At 41.2% G+C, this 18,190-nt stretch overlaps 1 protein-coding gene across 1 annotated transcript; it reads left to right on the top strand.

Moving 5' to 3' along the window:
- The first annotated feature begins 2,944 nt into the window (after nucleotides 1-2,944).
- bin2b (bridging integrator 2b) lies at nucleotides 2,945-16,632 on the top strand. Its single transcript, XM_080891436.1, has 12 exons — nucleotides 2,945-3,371; nucleotides 5,612-5,692; nucleotides 6,608-6,662; nucleotides 7,081-7,175; nucleotides 9,104-9,199; nucleotides 9,323-9,430; nucleotides 9,534-9,619; nucleotides 10,362-10,437; nucleotides 10,523-10,605; nucleotides 12,468-13,089; nucleotides 13,247-13,339; nucleotides 15,636-16,632. Exons 1-12 carry the CDS (start codon nucleotides 3,279-3,281, stop codon nucleotides 15,747-15,749), a joined length of 1,602 nt encoding a protein of 533 aa, XP_080747562.1. The 5' UTR covers nucleotides 2,945-3,278; the 3' UTR covers nucleotides 15,750-16,632.
- Nucleotides 16,633-18,190: the final 1,558 nt, after the last annotated feature.

Raw genomic sequence — 18,190 nt, 5'->3', positions numbered from 1 at the left:
AGCCTTCTGTGAATATTAGCTGAATTTAACAATCAGCCATGATTGTCTGACCTTGTTCTGTTATTATGCTGTAGGATGTATCATAACATATTAGTCACAGTGTCAAGAAGGAGATGTGTCAATAGCTTCCTATCAGAAAACGTGTTAGGAAGTCAGAGCAGTTTCCAGGAATCCTTTTTTTTTTAATAGGGAGAGTTGATTGCCTGGAATAACTGTCGTGCAAAGTGTTTAAACAGGCATTGATGTTCTTTGCTGAAATAAAAATACATAGTACTGGATTGGGTTTATTGATTACTTATGTACTATGTTATAATGTAGATATAGAGGATTTATATTTTTAAAAGGTGCAAAATAATAAGCAGTTAAATATAAATCTGACTGAGATGCTTTGCCATAAACTTAAACAGACCGTTCATGCTTGCAAAATCTCAAATGTGGCTGAAACCAGTTCTGCAAAAAAGAGCATTGTGGACAACTGCCAGTTAATGCAAAAACTTGACTGGACTTCAAGACCGTCATTAGGTTTAGGAGGAATTTCTTTTTCCCATAGGATCAGGTAAGTTTGGATAACTTTTTCCCCTTAATAAATAAAATCATTTAAGAACTGTATTTTAACTTGGGTTATCTTTGTCTAATCTTAAAATGTATTTGATAATCTGGAGCATGTAAGTGTGACTAATATGCAAAAAAGGAAGGAGGTGAATATTTTTTTACTGCATTGTATGTAAGCTAATAACAAAGAAGTTTGTGAAAACAGAACAACTTATTCGCATTTAAGTAGAAATGTGAAAACACCAGCTGGATGAAACATGTAATTATGGAAAATATTCAAAGTATTGTCATTTTAAAAAGATTTAAAGTTACAATGTCTAAAATATCACCACTAGATGTCAGCAGATTGCAGCTGAATTCTGTTTTACCACTTCCCAATTCAAGCGTACAATGATGTTTTTATGCTAGCTGTGTGCCCCCTGTGTGGGTGTTGAGCAAAGCAACCAATATGGCAAGTATACCTTAGTCCTAGCTACAGTAGCCACTGTAGAACAAAAAGCTCTGGCAGCCATTCATCTGTAGCGAGTGTAGGCTGTCAGGAAGCTCACGGCATGTGTCAATATGTGTCCGTGTTTGTTTACTCTGGAGGAGGCTGTAAAACTTTGTGAAAGAGTCTGACTGGAGATGGTCCGTGAAGCTTGCTGCTGGGGAGCGCTGCTGTTAGCTGCTGTTAGTGACGCCTTCTTTTAAATGGATATAATCTTGTTGTTTTAAATAACTTTTAAGTAACTGCTGTGCTCATAAGGAAGCAATAAATAATTTTATTAGGTTATTTAAAAACATTGTACATTGATTATGTTGTACAATGTTGACACACTGATTAGGGTGTAATTACATCTTAAAAATACATAGGAGCAGGCGCCAGTTTGTGTAAGCCGCCATGTTGACTCATCATCTTGAATACAGTGGCCAAGATAGACATTGCAGTTCCACCTAATCACATTTTATGTATGTGGCTAGATTGTTGTGGTTTAAAGATCACAGATGGCTCTTTCAAACTACACACAGCCATTTAATAGATTCAACAAAGTGCTGGAAACACTCCCCAGAGATTTTGAGCCATAATGATCTCATAGCATCACACAGTTGCTGCACATCCATGATGCAACGCTCTTATTTCCCCACATCGCAGGGGTGCAGTTTTGGATTAAAATCTGGTGACAGTGGAGGCATTTGAGTACAGCAAATTCATTGTTATGTATAAGAAACCAGTGTCAGATGATCTGAGCTTTGTACCATGTCAGAAGATGGGTACACTGTGATCATAAAGGGACAGAAGTGGCCAGCAACAATACTCAGCTAGGCTGTGGCATTTAAATGATGTTTAGTTGGTACTAAAGAGCCCAAAGTGTGCCAAGAAAACGTCCTCCACACCATTAGATCACCAGTGTACTGAACTGTTGATAGAAAGCAGGTGAAGTCATGCATTTATGTTGCTTACACCAAATTCTGACCCTACCAAGTTCAGAATGTTAGAGCAAACACTGAGACTCATCAGACAAGACAGCGTATTTCCATTATCCATCTATTATCCAGTTTCAGTGAGCCTGTATGGACTTCTTAGCTGACATGAGTGGCACGCGGTGTAGTCTTCTGCTGCTGTAGACCATCTGCTTCAAGGTTTGACCAGAGATGCTCTTCTGCATACCTTGGTTGTAACGAGCGGTTGTATGAGTCACTGTTGTCTTCCTATCAGCTCCAAACTGTCTAGTCATTCTCCTGTGACATCAACAGCAGCTTTCTGAGCATTTTGCCCAGATGACTGCTGCTCACTAAATATCTTCTTCAAACCCTGGAGATGGTGGTGTTGGAAAATCCGAGTAGGTCAGCAGTTTCTGAAATACTCAAACCAGCCCGTCTGGTCACCAACAACCACGCCATATTCAAAGTCACTTAAATAGCCTTTCTTGCCCATTCTTGATGGGCAAGAAAGGCTATTCAAGTGATTGAACATGTGATTGAACAGCTAATGGTAATGGACTGTTTCTTATATAGCGTTTTTCTACTCTCCCGGAGTATCAAAGCAGTTTATACAACATGCCACATTCACCCATTCACACAAGCACTGTCTTCTATGCTTCTAGTGCTTACTAACATTCACACACATTCATACTCCGATGGAATCGAACCACCATTAGCTTTTTATAATTATTTGAACATTATAAAAAGTACCTAATGAAGTGGCCAGTAAGCGTACAGATCCGATTATTCCTTTATATATGAATAACAATATTCGACCGTAAAGAAATCTCCGGTCAGACATATATATATATATATAATATGAAAGGCTGATACGTGAGGTCTTGTGTAATTCTCTTTGAAAAAATAAAAATAATTGGCAGCATCATCTGCTGCCGCTAACCCTCACCCTGCCCGCCTACGTCACGTCGCTGAATCAGCTGCGCTGCACCACAGAAGCGTAATTTACGCACATAATTTTCAGGTGAGTTTTCGCTGGAAGAGTTTACCTGGCCGCAGGTGCAGGAGTGGATTTCTCAACTCTTACGTGACGTGTTTTCAGCAGATGAAAACACGCAGGAACGTTTCCAAATGGCCTAATTTCTTTGACAAGTCGCAACAGGACGAGCTGACTGGTCTCTGGCTGCGCGCGCGTTTTGACATTGTGTTGCTCCACCTCCGCCTACAACAGCTGAAGTCGCAGTTGAATCGCACGGAGGAAGCGCACAGCAGTCAGGGAGGAGAGAGAGACAGCGCGACAGCTGACGATGGCGGAGAATAAGATGGGCCCGAACCTCCAGGCTGGAGCCGGAATCTTCGCGAAACGGGTCCAGAAGTCCTTGAATCGAGCCCAGGAGAAGGTGAGCCAGAGGAGATCCACTTTTTAAAAAAGTTTCACTGAGCCCACGCAACTTCTTGACAGTGCCCGAAAGTCACTGCCACGGCTCTGTTAAACTATGAGACGGACATATTGAGCTTGTTTTATTAAGCTGCTCGGTGTTGAGGGCTGGAAAAGCCAGTATGAGAGAGGGAGAAAGACCTTGGCATCATGTTCCCACGATGACAGGCTTCTGAAATCGTGTTTCGCTTCTAAGCAGGGTGATTGGTTGAAAAAAAATCCCCCACTGATTTCACTTTTGTAATCAGTGTGTGTGTGTGTGAGAGAACTGCTCGACTTCATCACTGCCGTCTTTTCAGCTGTGTTTCGTTGCATGGTTTGTAAGGGCATCAATCAATCTGGACGCGTTTACGCACTGTGATCCTGACCACAAGACAGCATTCAAAGCAGTCTGCACACTGTGCTGTACCAGACTGAGCCACTTACTCCAGTTCATGCGTGTGGGTTCACCGTTAACCTCACTAAACTGGCCCCTTTTTTTAACCACTAATAAAACGGTAGCTTAGATTTCCCCCGTCTGAGCAACATGCTGTTGTTCACTGCTATGCAGCTGTGTGCGGACACAGAAATGCTGCTACTTCCTGACTGTGCACTTCCTCTCACTAGCTGTGTCTTTCTCGGTTTGTGGTCAACAAACTTGAATTCACCACTCCACCTAAAAGCAGCAGCTACAAAGGCTTGCTTTTTCGGTACAGTGAAGACTAAAGGGCTGTTTTGGGGCGACTCTGTGATTTCTGTGGTGGTAAATTAAAGAATGGGCATGATGATGAGAGCTTTTATATGCAGATTTCAAGTCAAAGGTTTCAAACAGCTGCACTCGTTGGGCTGTGAAGGGCTCAGAAAAAGTTAGCCACATGTGTCTGGTTAAGTTTTGGGACGGGTGTAAATGGTGCTCTATGTAGAGTTAGTCTGGTTAGGTCAGTATATCCACACTGTCAGATAGATCCACTTTACATTACACAGGTTTATTTTGTTATGTTGAAAGTGTGTGTATCACTGCATGTCGTAGTCACAAACCTTTAAAGAATCAACAGTCATCTGTATTTTCTGTGTTTGCAAAACCTATTTTTAAGTTGTTGTTTTTTTTTTTCAATTTGAGCCTCAAAAATTCATCATTCAGTGATTCAGCAGCCAGATGCTGGAGGCAGAGTTTAATATATAGTTTTAAAAAATATGTAATTTGGTCATAGATTGTATTTTAAAGGTGGTGACAAAGTGGTGTAAACTTTCTAATGGCTGTCAGGGGGCAACATGGCTGGTTGCAGATCAGACATGTTGAACATATCCTACATGTCTGTGACCTCAGTAAACGTCTGGACACAGATGCTGGTTTCAAGTCTTAGTGAAAAAAGCATGATGTTAATCTTGTAAATTACGGTCTTTCTTAGGTTCAGAACAGATGACAATGCAGGGTGTGATTTAGGGTGGGCCTACCATGTGATTAGCAAGGTGCTGCAGTATGAGCATTCAGGATCCTTTGGTTTCTTAGCTCATCTTGTCTCGTTTCAAAACATCAAGTTGGCGGCAGCCAAAATGCCAATCTTGAACTTTCAGAATGAAAGTCTGTAAACCACTGGTGATGTGATGGGAGCCGTTTTTTGTTTACAGTCTATGCACTAAACAGACCATTTGAATGTGAGGGAATGTCGGAGCTCTCCTGTTGTGGGCGCCCTTGAAGCAGAGCTACTAAATAACTAGAGGACCAAGCTGAAATGTTTTTTTTTTTACTACATGTTGGACTGCCTACGCATCATTGTGGACCTAATATACAGTATCTGCAAAAACATCATGTGAAGGAAAACTCAATGAATTAGGTTTAATGTTATTGCATTTATATAGTGTAAAAAAAAAAAAAAAGGCGTTACAAATGGTGGAGCTGAACTACACAACACAAACAATCACCAATAAAGTAACTCAACAGTTCTGTGGGAGATTCAGGTGTGTTATACCTGCTAAATATTGGTAAAATTAGGTGAGGTCTGATGAACTTACTACTTGCAGTTCCTAATTTTTCTATTTGCTTTCTTCAAATTCCAACTTTAGGCGATATTATTTAGTTGCACTTGCATGTACTCTACAACACCTGTAGGCAGGCTTTGATATAGTTTAACTTTAATCTGTATGAGCACAATCTGTAGAAACCTCTCGTGGCATATTGTTAAAATTTACTCAATCTGATTTTTTTTTTTTTAATGCTTTCAGGTCCTTCAGAAACTGGGCAAAACTATGGAAACCAAAGATGAGCAGTTTGAGCTCTGTTCCCAGAACCTCAACAAACAGCAGGTACTCCAACAGCGTAACCACAGTTTCTAAATGGTAGTCTTCTGCTTTCTGCTCTACAACCTTGATAAAACCCCTTTAACATCTTTAATCTCGAAGCTCATTTGTTTCCTTTTACCAAAATTCTTCACATAATTGCAACAGGGCCAAAAAGTGTTTTGTGTCTTTTTTTCCCTGCACTGACGTGCCAACTCACAAGTTCAGGCAATCATCCTGGCCTTGAAAACAGGAAATGCAAGACAGAGCTCCTGCCTATTTTCTTATCTGTTCTGTGTAAATACGACTTACTATGTCTCCCCTAGAGATCTGTGTGCAGCATTACCCTAAATTGTGAAAGAGCTGTCATTTAAGAAAGGTTTTTACAGGCTGACGAACTGAAAGCCTCAGACTGGCCTTTCTGAACAGCTCTAAATGTAGACTATTTAAAATTTAGAAAAGAGGAAGCAAAACCACTTTCATTTTAAAAGTAACAAAATGCCTTCATTTATTGTTGCGTACTGGTGATCTGTATTCCATGTTACTGTATTAATACTGTAATCGCTGCCACTGTTGGGCTTCTGTTGCTCAGGTTTTAAGTTCACCGAGTGGCAAACAACTACACTACATACTGCAGGGAAGTTGCCGAAGAGCAACAGGAAGGAAGTCTACCCACTGACACTCCATGCTGCTTTCACTTCACAAAAACCACATAAGATATTGTGATTGTTATTTAATTTAAGCTCCAAGTTGTGGTGAGACTGCAAGGAGCTGCGATGTCAAGCAAACTGATGCAGAGAGAGTTTCACAGCAAACTAACAGCCTGCAGTCCAGCTGAAGCACACTGATGTCAAGGAAATGATGCAGCACAATTTTCTTATATTGTCCAACTGTTACTGGGCGTCACTGAATTGAACTTTTCTCCTTTCTTCCTGCACGCAGATCGACGGAAGCAGGTTGTTTAAAGATGTCAAAGCCTACTATGCAGCAGTGAAAGGTGGGTTTGCAAAGCATGGATTGAATCCCCAGTCTTACTGAGGGGAGAAGTTGAAAACTAGGGAAGTGAAAGTCTTCTATTTTTTTGTGGGAGACTTTTGCAATCCTGTCTGCGCTACCAAGTTGTAAAGATCCCTGATCCCGCCTTAAAAAAAAATAGCAGACGCAGCATCGCATATGTGAGTCATGTATGAGAAACCGTTGTTTTTCATGTTGTCAGCTTTTGCGCCTGCATTGTGAGCTCCAGTCAGGAAACTAGTGTTGTTTTGGCCTTTGTAATGTGGGTGCAGCAGCAGCACCAGAAACATTAAAAACAATACCACCGTGGTGCTGTTTGTGCTGCCAGAAGGTAGATGGGCTCATTCCCATGGAGTCATGACTACATTTTAAATTTCTTTTTTTTTTCTTCCTTTTTACAGGCATGCATGAGACATCTAAGCGGCTATCCCAGACGCTGAGCGACATCTATGAATCGGACTGGGATGGAGTGAAAGATCTCGCTGTTATAACAGAAGTAGGATTATGATGCAGCCACTGTTTTATTTGGGAAGTCCCACTTTGGTTGTGTGTCCCCCCCCCTTGTGGCATGGTAGCTAAATGCCACAAGCACAGATTGGGATCTGACTGTTTGAACACTTATCAGTCACAAGTTAGGCCAGCCCTTCTTTGTCGTCAATCTACTAACTCTAATTTACAATTTGGGCATTATTTGTCTTCGCCATGACTACAAACGAGCAAATGGGGCAATAAACTGATACGAAAATTGTTTACTGAGGGCATGGATTAATTGAGAAGAAGGCTAATTTTTCCATAGATTTCTGTACAACCAGACTATAAAGGATTTGCCCCCTGCTGGCCATTATTAAGAATGCTAGTGGCAGAGGTTTCTTCCTGTTAAAAGGGAGTTTTTCCTTCCCACTGTCGCTAAGAGCTTACTGACAGGGGGTCATCTGATAGATAGTTTTCTGTGCATTATTGCGGAGTCTTTAGCTTGCAGTTTAAAGCACCTTGAGGTGATTGTTGATTTAGGTGATGTTGACTGTGATTTGGCGATTCATAAATAGAATAGAATTGAACTGAATCCTACTGATACAGTTTTTACTTAGGACTACTGTGGATCATGTCATCAATATGTTTCACTGGCTGGAATCACACACTTCTTTAAAATATTAGTGACCTTCATGCAACATGTACTAACAAATACCCACATTTAAATGCAAGTTCACTCTCTGGTGTGAGGTCCAGAAACTCATGAGGAGAGTTTGGATATTATTTTTCTGTCTTGAGCTGCTTAATTCCAAAGTCCTTCTAGATGCAGTTCTCTCCAGCTGCTCAATGCAAAGAGTTGACACAGAGTCTCTGGCTAAAACAAACAGTCTGAAATTCAATAATTATGTTTACCTACATCGTTGCTACAGTGAGCAGGTATATCTGCCACTGCACAGCTGAACTCAACTGTGCTGTGATGTAGTTGTGAAGAAATTCGCCTTACAAATGAAATATCCCTGGTTCTGGGAGGAGAAAGGAACGGGTCACAAGCTAGAGTACTGCTAGTGCTGGTCCCAATCCCAGATAAATGGGAGTGTGAGTAAGGACGGGTATCCAGTGTAAAATTTCTGCCAAATCAAACGTGGTTCTGTTTGGTGTGGTGACCTCATGGGAAATAAAGGAGCAGCTAAAAGTACCGTCATCTAGAGTCAAAGAGTCAAGCAAGTTATACCCATTGAATACAGATATTATATTATATTATAGTATTTCTGCTAAATATAATAATTCTCCTAAATTCCTGTATTTCTGAGAAGTTATCATGTTTGTGCTAAGTTACAATATTTCTGCTAAGTTTTGCTATGTTATAGTGTTTCTGCCAAGTATTATGTTTCTTCTAAGTTATTGCAGTTCTGCTAAGTAATTACATCTTTGCTAAGTTGTTATGCTTCTGCAAAGTTATTACAGTTTTCACAACTTTTCAGCTTTTTCAGCTAGTTTCAGCAGACAGCTTCAGCCGTACAGCTTCACACAGCATTTTTGCAGGAAATGCAAATTTTATAGTTGTCTTAAATATTTATATGAGACATTCAAAATTAGACTAATGCTAGTTAAGCAGCAATATGTCAAACACAGACCATGGAATGTCAATAAAAATATCTTTGTAAGGATGAAATAACAATGGATGGAGAGCATTGGGCGAGTACTGGGTTAAATTACACACCAAAGCCTGGAATGTCCACTGTTGACTAACTGTCAACTATAAAGCGAGGGCCTTGTCACTAATTATTTTGTGGATGGGATGGTTTCCATTAGTAAGTCAGCTCTCACATTGGACAAACTGCGACTGAAGCTTTCCATAATGTGCAACACTGTTTGTATGCTTGCCTATTTGTGGCTTAGTGCAATGGGAACAAGAGTTTTTAACTCTAATGTGGCACCATCTGTTTTTCTTAGAGTGAAGACTTGCTGTGGAACGACTACGAAGAGAAGATAAATGACCAGCTTGTCCGCACCATGGAGAACTATACAAGCCAGTTTCCTGAAGTCAAGGTAAGCCGACGCTCAAATGAGTCCTGCAGAACTGCAAGGCGATGCTAAAACAGCTACTTTGGTCTCTCAGGTGCTAAGAGGTCTTTGAATTTCTGTGTTCACTTTGAAAAACTGTTTTTTCAGGAACGAGTTGCCAAGCGTGGACGAAAACTGGTGGACTATGACTCAGCACGACACCACCTGGAGGCGCTGCAGGGTGCAAAGAAAAAGGATGAAGCTAAAATAGCCAAGGTAACATTACTGTTAAAGCCTGCACAGCACAGACGTGCAGTGTGCCGCTGACAAAGACGTCTGATCTCGACTGTATTTTCTTCTTTTAAATCCTCCTTAACAGGCAGAAGAGGAATTCAACAAAGCTCAGAATGTCTTTGAAGAAATAAATAACGAGCTGCGCGAGGAGCTGCCTGTTCTCCATCAGAGGTATGCTTCAGCAGCAAGTAGACACAGAACTAGCTCAGTGGAATCTCAGTGGGAATCTGGATCATGAGTGGATAAATAAAAGTAGAATATGGATGTAGGTTTTTAAGACTTGCATATTTCGACCATTCTTATATGAAATCACCTTTCAGATTAAATTTATACAGATTTGTATTATTTTGGGAGCTTTTGTGTTTGTATTGGATACAAAGTTGAGATGACAGGGTATACACTATATTGACAAGTCCCGGGTCACCTTCACGTTACACCTACAGGAGCTGCTCGGCCGTGGAAACCCATGCCATGAAACTCCCAGTGTGGAGTTTCTGTGCTGATGTTAATACTTCATGTGGTTTGCCACTTGGTGGCTGAGTTGCGGTGACTCCTAAAGACTTGCACACTGCAATAACACTACTTGATTGTGGAATATTTAAGAGGGAAGACATTCCACAAATGGACTTTTTGCAGTGGTAGCACCCTATTACGGTACCACACTGGCATTCAGTTAACCTTTTAGAACAATCCATTATTTCACATGTTTATAAAGGGTAGACTGCATAGTTAGGTGCTTGATTTTATACACATGTAGCAAAGAGACTAAGAACAGCTGAATTAAAAGAGAAAGATGTAAACCAATATTTACGTGGCTTATATGTTTAAAGGTACGTCAGCCAGTATAACTGAACCTAAGAAAAGTGTCATGTGGACAAACTGAAAGTTCAACTTTGTCTTTTTGTCTGTGCAGTCGGATAGGTTGCTATGTGACGGTCTTCGAAAACATTTCCAACCTGAGGGATGTTTTCTATAAAGAAATGAGCGGGGTAAGATGTCACACATCGCCTTCAACTTCCTCACTCTCTCACCGGCAATGTGAATTGAAGGTGGACGGTGTGCTTGTGTTTACAGTTGAACCGTGAGCTGTACAATGTGATGAAGAAACTGGAGACTCAACACTCGGGGAAAGCTTTCATCATCAAGGGCCTGAACAGGTAGGGTGTTCTGCTGCACATGTTGCATCATTTGTGGCAGCTGTGTGCGCATTAAGAAATGTCTTGTCTTGAAACGCATACAAACTCTGTCTCTCAGGCTTAAAATAGTCTCCCGTGAAACCAAAATAATAACTGAAAGATGCTAAAATGGTTCTTACAGCTGAGAGGAGATGAAAACAATGGGAGATAATGTGGGTTTGCGTGCACAGTAGAGACCTCCATTGCTCTCATTGTGTTGCCCAAATGTGGACACTTGTTTTTAGAGTTGTTTGTTTCTGTGTCGGAAGCGATAAGATGGCCACATAGGCGAGTGGAAGGTGTTGCATACATAGCCTTGCAAAAGTTTTATCTTTGAAATAAATGACACAGACATGCAAGGGTTTGGCACAAAAGTGTTTGTATTCGTATAAGAACGCTCAGTTCTTCATGAAACCAAATTAAATGAAATACTCTAACCACTTTTTTTTTTTTTTTTTTTTTTTTTTTTTTGTCTCTGACCACAATTTTTTCTAACTTGCATCCTGTACTGATGCTTCTGGGAGATTGTTCTTCGTGTTTTTCGTAAACCAGGTTGCGATTTTTGCCCATACTGGATCTTTAAATGGGCTGTAACTCAACAAACAACAAAATCTCAAACTAGCATTCACTTTCAGTGCTTCCTATCTTGTAGACTGAGGGTTGGGGAACTCCAGGCCTCAAGGGCCGGTGTCCTGCAGGTTTTAGATGTATCCAACACAGCTGATTTAAATGGCTAAATTACTTCCTCGACTTGTCTTGAAGTTCTCCAGAGGCCTGGTAATGAACTAATCATTTGATTCAGATGTGTTGACCCAGGGTCTAAAACCTGCAGGACACCGGCCCTTGAAGCCTGCAGTTCCCCACCCCTGTTGTAGACAATGAAACTTTGTAGAGGGGGATGATGTGGATCCATTTTAGCTCTTCATTAAGCCGGAAGGCCTTGCTTTTTCAGTGTGAAAACTACCATCATTTAAATTAAAGACAAATTAAATTCAAAGCATTTTGAGAATCTCAAAAATCCTAAAAGTGTCCTAAAGTATTTCTCCAGTGTGTCAACCACAGGCTTCAGAATATATAGTACTGCTTTGGTTTATTAATTATTTTTGTATGGGGGGAAAAAACAACAAATTTGCACCTTCGATTAAACCATTTAAAGCTTTTTGGTGAGGCATGTTAGGTATTACGAGTAAAAATCTTTCACTATGAAACACAGAGGAGTCTAAGATATGTTATGCAATAATATTTGGCCCATGCGTTCACTTTTCTTTGATGCACTTTTGGCTATTTCTCACAGTGCTGCTGACACATCTTAGCCACAGCTCATTCTCATTAGGGCTAAATGTCAGGTATACTATAGGCCCAGATGTGTCTGCTTGATGCTGTGCAGTATTAGTTGAATTGGATCAAATTATAAAGGTGTTCTGAGGCAAAAAACTTGTCAAGAGTGTTCAAGAACTCTGTTGCAGTTGCAGGTCATTGCTCCTTTAACAGGAAAATAACCTAAAACAGAACTCTACAAGTACTGAGGTTGGCTAAAACACTGTAGGACTGTTGTCTGTTGTTTTTTGCCTGCATTCCTCACCGAATTCAGTGCAACTTTGGGTAGAAATGTAACTTGTAGATGGGAGGAAGCCACACTTGGCAAATGACGTGGAGTTTGCTTCAGCGTCAAGAATAGCAAACTGATACTTGACTGCAACAAAGTCCACTGATTTCACAGAAAATTCTAGATCTTTAAATTTAAAGGGTTCTGCTACTTTTGGACACTTATTCTTTTCTTTCCTGTATGCTGGGGTGTTAATGATAACTCTGTCACAAATAATGTGCTTTTGTTCTTTAAATAGCACAAGCAGCAAGTCAAAGAAGAGAAAGTCCCTGGTTATATCCAATCCCATACCCTGCAACACCGCTTTCCCAGCTGACCACGTCTCCGTGCATTCCCAAAACGGCAAAGGTGCTGCACCCTCTTCCCCTGTCCCAAAGACTCAAAACATCGCTGAAGAAAGCATCCCAGCAGAAGAGAGCAGCATCCCTTCGAAAAGTGTTAGCTCATCAGATTCCGATCTCAGCTCGAGTGGCACCGGCTCACCGAAGAGGCAGTCGCTATGTGACAATGACAACAGCGACACGAGCAGTCAAAATCCAGAGGCAGCAGTTGCGTCGGAGCCCGCTGAAAGCCAGTCAGAAGACAGCAAGGAGGGAGAACCAAAGTCAGAGGCAGCAGCAAGCCAGGAGATCACTGATCCCTCGGATTCTGCTGGTGGCGATGCCCCACATAAGGATGCTGAGAGCGATCCAACATCAGAGGAGGCCAATACCAAACCGGCACCAGTTCCAGCCCCTCGTGTATCCTTCCGCTCCAATGAAAGCCCCCTCTTACCTGCTAAGGAGCAGGAGGATTTGGACGAAGGGTTAGAGTCAGGAGATGACTCGGGTTCCCCCAGTCCACCAGGCTTCCTCTATAAGGTACACGCTTAATCTTAAAGCAGCTACAGCTGACATTTCTATAACAGTAAAGTCCCCCTAAAATAACCTGGAGAGTCTTAATAATTTGCGTGAGCTAAGCCTTTAAACGTCACAGCCGTGTGGTAATGTGGAATAAAACAGCTTTGTTTTACACCAGGGGGTGGCACTAGAGAGTCACGCAGCATCTGAAGAAGGCCTGCTCCAGTTTGAAGAGGGCGATGTCATCATGGTTCTTGCTGACACTCAACAGGTGTGTTTGTGTAGTGTGTACTTGTAAACCATATCTTACTTCCCATTGCACTCTAGAGATTACACACATCCTGTACATTCTGGACCTGGACATGTCATTTAGGCCACTGTGTTTGTTTCTGGCCTTTCTGTGTAGGTACTTGCTAACGTGCATTTTATCACATGCCTGTGTATTTCAACCCACCAGCAAATCAAAATAGTCCAGTCGTTTGCAGGGAGGTGATAGTTTGTACATAGTTTGCTGTGCTGATCAACTTGGAATAGTCGTCAGAATCTATAATCAAACCAAAATTCACTGCAGTTTACACTACACTGTAGTTTGATGTAGTAGACTATGTTCAGCATTCTGAATATCCACAGCAGAGTGTCTGAAATGGCACCTGACGTGTTATGGATGTACATCAAATGACAACACAGCAAAATTTCACTTCTGTTGTTCTACTTATTGCATGTTTTTGAACTTTTGCATCATTTTGCGCCTCTGATAACACAAGGTACCAAATTCTTCAGTAGTGAGGATGACCCTAAACCTAACTTCACTTTTTTGCAGTAAATGGTTAGCATAAACAATACTGTGAATGTGCACTAAAATGACAAGGTGATATTTTAACATTTACTACACTAAACAAGCCCACAACAAAAAATCTGCTTTTAGCCATTTATAGTTAGCATCATCATGGATGCTAAATTTATTTGTTTCTATTACAAAGCCAGTTGTTGCCACTATTGAGGGCAAGGCATGCACAGTGTTCCACATTTAACTCTTCTGCACTAAATGGTGGGATAAATAAAACTGTGAATGTACTTGTGCACTAAAATGACAAGGTGTTGGAAGCATGGGATTGGAGAGAGCTTTAACTTTTTGTCACAGCCGTAACAAAAATTGGATTGAGCAGCTGTAAGATGAAGAGGCCTTAATGGTCTGATCCCTGGTTGCCAAATCTGGTCAAAGAGACATGAAACTTCACCTCTCTGGTGGGAAAAGGGCACAAACTAGTGTGAAAGGTTCTGCTTCCCCTATGGAGCTGCTCTGAGTGAGAGGCCATGTACAGTACAGGGGTGGGGATACTGCTCTTCCAGTTTGGTACTTTTTTTGTACGTTCTGTTTACATTCCTGCTTTCACCTATGGCTGCGAGTAGTGACTGAAAGAAAACTAGAAAAAGTTGCATTTCCTGCGAAAATGCAGTGTGAATGCCATGTAGTGGAATCTGCTGAAAACAGCTGAAGAAGTAAAACTGTGCTGAAATCCAGTGAAGAAGCAGACATGTTTGCTGAAAAGAGGTGAAAAGCCAAAAATTCTGCTGAAAAGGGGGTGAAGAAGCTGAAATTTGTACTGAAAAGAGGTGAAAAAGTTGAACTGTCAGCTGAAAAGAAATGTTGCCATGAGCAGGGTTTGAATCCAGACCTTGTGGTCTCAAGGCGGCTACTCATCTCACTGAGCCAAACTAGTTCTCAGGTAACTGAAAGAGGTGGAAAAGCTGAAAATTCTGCTGAAAAGAGGTGAAGAAACTGAAATTTGTGCTCAAAACTGGTGAAAAAATTCCATTGAAAACAGTTTGTGCTGAAAACAGCTGCAGAATCTGGTATTTTTGCTGAAAAGGGGTGAAGAAGCTGAAATTTGTGTTGAAAAGAGTTTAAAAAGCTAAAGTGTTAACTGAAAAAAGCGGGATTTGAACCCGGGCCTCCCGCTCTGAGAACGGCTGTTCATCTCACTGAGCACAGCTCACCCCGGCAAGCAAAATCAGTAACAACACTGATAATGTGGTCCATTCATTTCAATGGGACAAAAAAATTGCATAAAAAATTTAGTATTTCAAAAAGATGCTGTGAGAAAAAGCTTACTTACAATGATTAAGAACAACAACAACAAAACAATGTACACAGGAGACACACAGGCCTGTTTTCCAGAAAAAACAGAATTAATTCATATTAAGAGCTGCTCTGATCAGGATATTTAAATAATAATGGCATTCAACGAGTCCCGAAAAAAAGATGGAAATGCACATTTGGCTTCCCATAGTGACAACTGTTAACCTTCTAAGTTGTTCATAATTTTATATTATCTTTCAACTTCCATGTCGAGGTTATCTAGCATCTTTTCACACTCCTTTTCTGGTCACGGCTGAGTTTGAGTTTACTTTCACGGACTGGTCTCCCAGTCACTGTGTACACAGTGTGGAAATGAATTCAGAAGCACCATTTCACCCTGTTAGTAAATCTTACTGTCATGTCCCGAGTATCTAATCAGAGGGTGGATTTGTTTCCCTGAGTCCTCACATGTGTCTGTGTCTTGCAGGAGGAAGGTGTGGTGAGGGGGGTCAGGGAGCAGAGCTGGAACGAGCACCAGGATGCAGAAAATCACTCCGGGATCTTCTCAGAAAAACTTATCCGACCCATTAAAGAAGAGTGAGGCAATAGTCACTGCTCGGTCTGTAATCTGTTTCTTCTTCCATCAGGCACTTCTGGTGACTCTCACACACACACACACACACACACACACACACACACACACACACACACACACACACACACACACACACACACTCTGAGAGGGAGTGAACCCATATGTTATGGGTGCAGAAGCTGTCCAAACAAATGAGCACAATTCCCACGTGGTTTCCCTCATGCTATGATGTTGCAACTTGTGGAACAAAAGCGAACGAGCCGAAGAACATTTTGTAAAAGACATTTGGAAATCTTAAGGCATTTTGCTCTATGAGACACTGTGAAAAAAAAAATGTTTTTAAGCCCATGTTATTATCCTGTGTAATGTTTCCTAATAAAGTTGTAAGAAAAAAAAAGTTGTTGTTCTGATGTAAGATTTTAACAAAGTAGGTTTCATTTGCTGTATGTTTTTAAATAAAGCATAATGTCGCTGCAGGGCCGCTGATAAACAGCCTGAGCCCGAGAAAGAGCTGCAGTGATTCACTCGAAAGGAATGTGAAAATATTGTCAGGACTTGAAACTCGAGACACATTGACTGATCGACTGTGAGAGCTTTTTGGAAGTGGGATCTGTCAAATATAAAAACAAACAAAAAGCTGGGGCAGACTACCCTCAGCCTGGCAGCTCTGTCGTTTGAATGAGAAAGTCTATCATCAGACGAGGCAGCTCTGTGTGACGACACAGCCTGATGTGATTTGTTGGTCACATAAGGTTTTGAGACATTAAAGTAGAAATGTAATTTGCTGGGGCTTCCCCTGTGCAACATTGCAAGTTGGAACTCCCAGTTTCCAAAACAAACATGAGTTCCTATCACACTTTTAGTTTGAAAAACGAAGCAATAAAGAGAAATTTACACCCCTGGATTATTGTTCATTTTGAATTATGTGCAGGGTGTTGGTGTCATTACATATTTAGTTCTCTATATTGTAACTCTAAGTGTGAACATAGGTGATGGGGCTACTGCACTTTCCCAAACTCCCACCCTGGCTGGTGTTCTGTGGTGATGGAACATCGCTCATCAGTGACAAGGTAGGTCTGTGCCAAAGCGTAGTCTGCTTTACCCTCCATTTTTAATCTAATTGGGACCGCTGTCTACAAAATGAGCCCCACATTCTAGCCAGTAAACCTTGAAACTAGCCACAAGACCGATAACTCGCCAAGAACATGTGAGAGGTTGTGACTTCTTGCAACCTGAGCGGTCTTCTGTATTTGCTTCACTTCTCAGTCCCTGAAGCGACCTTCATCAGTCCCGGTCATCTTCCCTAACCTTGTCAGTGGTGCTAGTTTTGGTCATTATGCACATGTACTGTTTATAAGGTTGGGGAAACCTGCAGTCAGCTGAGACTGAAGAAGTCTTGTGATCAAAAACCTTTTTGTGATATTTATCACTAAAAATGTAAACAAACTTAATTAAATTAAAGTAATGAATGCTTCTGATGTCTTATAGCCACATAAATAATAGTTACATTCAGAGTGTCACATGTATTAAAATGGGTTTCAACAGGCCCAATAACAAAAGCCTGTTTTTAATGCATTAGCCTCATAACGTACATTTAAACAGAACAAAGAAAACAAAATGAAAAACAACTTGAGATTCAGAGTTTTTACAGTGCATTGTTAGCAGTGTGCATCACTGTACTGTGGTACAGTGATTGCAAAACATGCTAATGTTAGCTTCCTACCACTGCCACTTATAATAATACACAATATTTCCCTTTAGCCTTTTATGCCATTGTCTCAGTTCTGCCTTGGCTGACTCACTAGCACGCTCAAATTCCACAAAAGAGGAAAACAAATGGCAACATGAACACTACTACTATGTAATGGGGACCAGAGTCGCCATGCGATGGCAAAATTGGTTAAACACCAAAGCATTGCGTCTCATAGTGGTTTGATCCACTGCCTATCATTTCCTAGTCCAGACGTGGGCAACCTTCAACATCAAAAGAGCCATTTTAGCTCCTCCTACCAAACAACAGGAAAAAAAGGAGCAGCACACGCTGGTGGCAGGGGGTGACAGGGACAGATGGGCAGATGTAGTTGGGAGATGATAAATTGATAAATATAGGACATGGATTAATAGGGTTACAGTTAACCATAAATCTAATCCGTGGTTCATGAGCCATAGGTTGCCGGCCTCTGTTCTAACCTAAAATCACCAGTTGCTGAATTTTTGGTTTCCAAGTGGTTTGATTTGGTGTTTCTCATGGTCACTGGCCCTTGGTTTCCTCTGTGAAACCACATTTAAAATCACTGGAAATGCAGCTGTTCAAGGCAAACGACCTTGTGGCACTGGACCCAAGTGTCAGGGAATTACAGAGAGTTATATCAGTTCATGCTCCTGCCAGCACGAATATCTGTGGATATTTCAGTGCTGACTCAGGACCCAACATCTGGCTAGCATAG

The sequence above is a fragment of the Rhamphochromis sp. 'chilingali' genome (genome assembly GCF_963969265.1).
Source record: "Rhamphochromis sp. 'chilingali' genome assembly, chromosome: 9".
NCBI classification, from domain to species: Eukaryota; Metazoa; Chordata; class Actinopteri; order Cichliformes; family Cichlidae; genus Rhamphochromis; species Rhamphochromis sp. 'chilingali'.
Note: the sequence above shows the minus strand (reverse complement) of the source record. Positions and strands in the feature narration are given on the sequence as shown.

Excerpts from the sequence above, each read along its gene's own strand:
- bin2b (XM_080891436.1), top strand. The coding sequence starts at position 3,279 with ATGGCGGAGAATAAGATGGGCCCGAACCTCCAGGCTGGAGCCGGAATC. Across the intron at positions 7,176-9,103 it reads ATCTCGCTGTTATAACAGAA|AGTGAAGACTTGCTGTGGAA; the intron begins GTAGGATTATGA and ends TGTTTTTCTTAG. Across the intron at positions 9,620-10,361 it reads CTGCCTGTTCTCCATCAGAG|TCGGATAGGTTGCTATGTGA; the intron begins GTATGCTTCAGC and ends TTGTCTGTGCAG.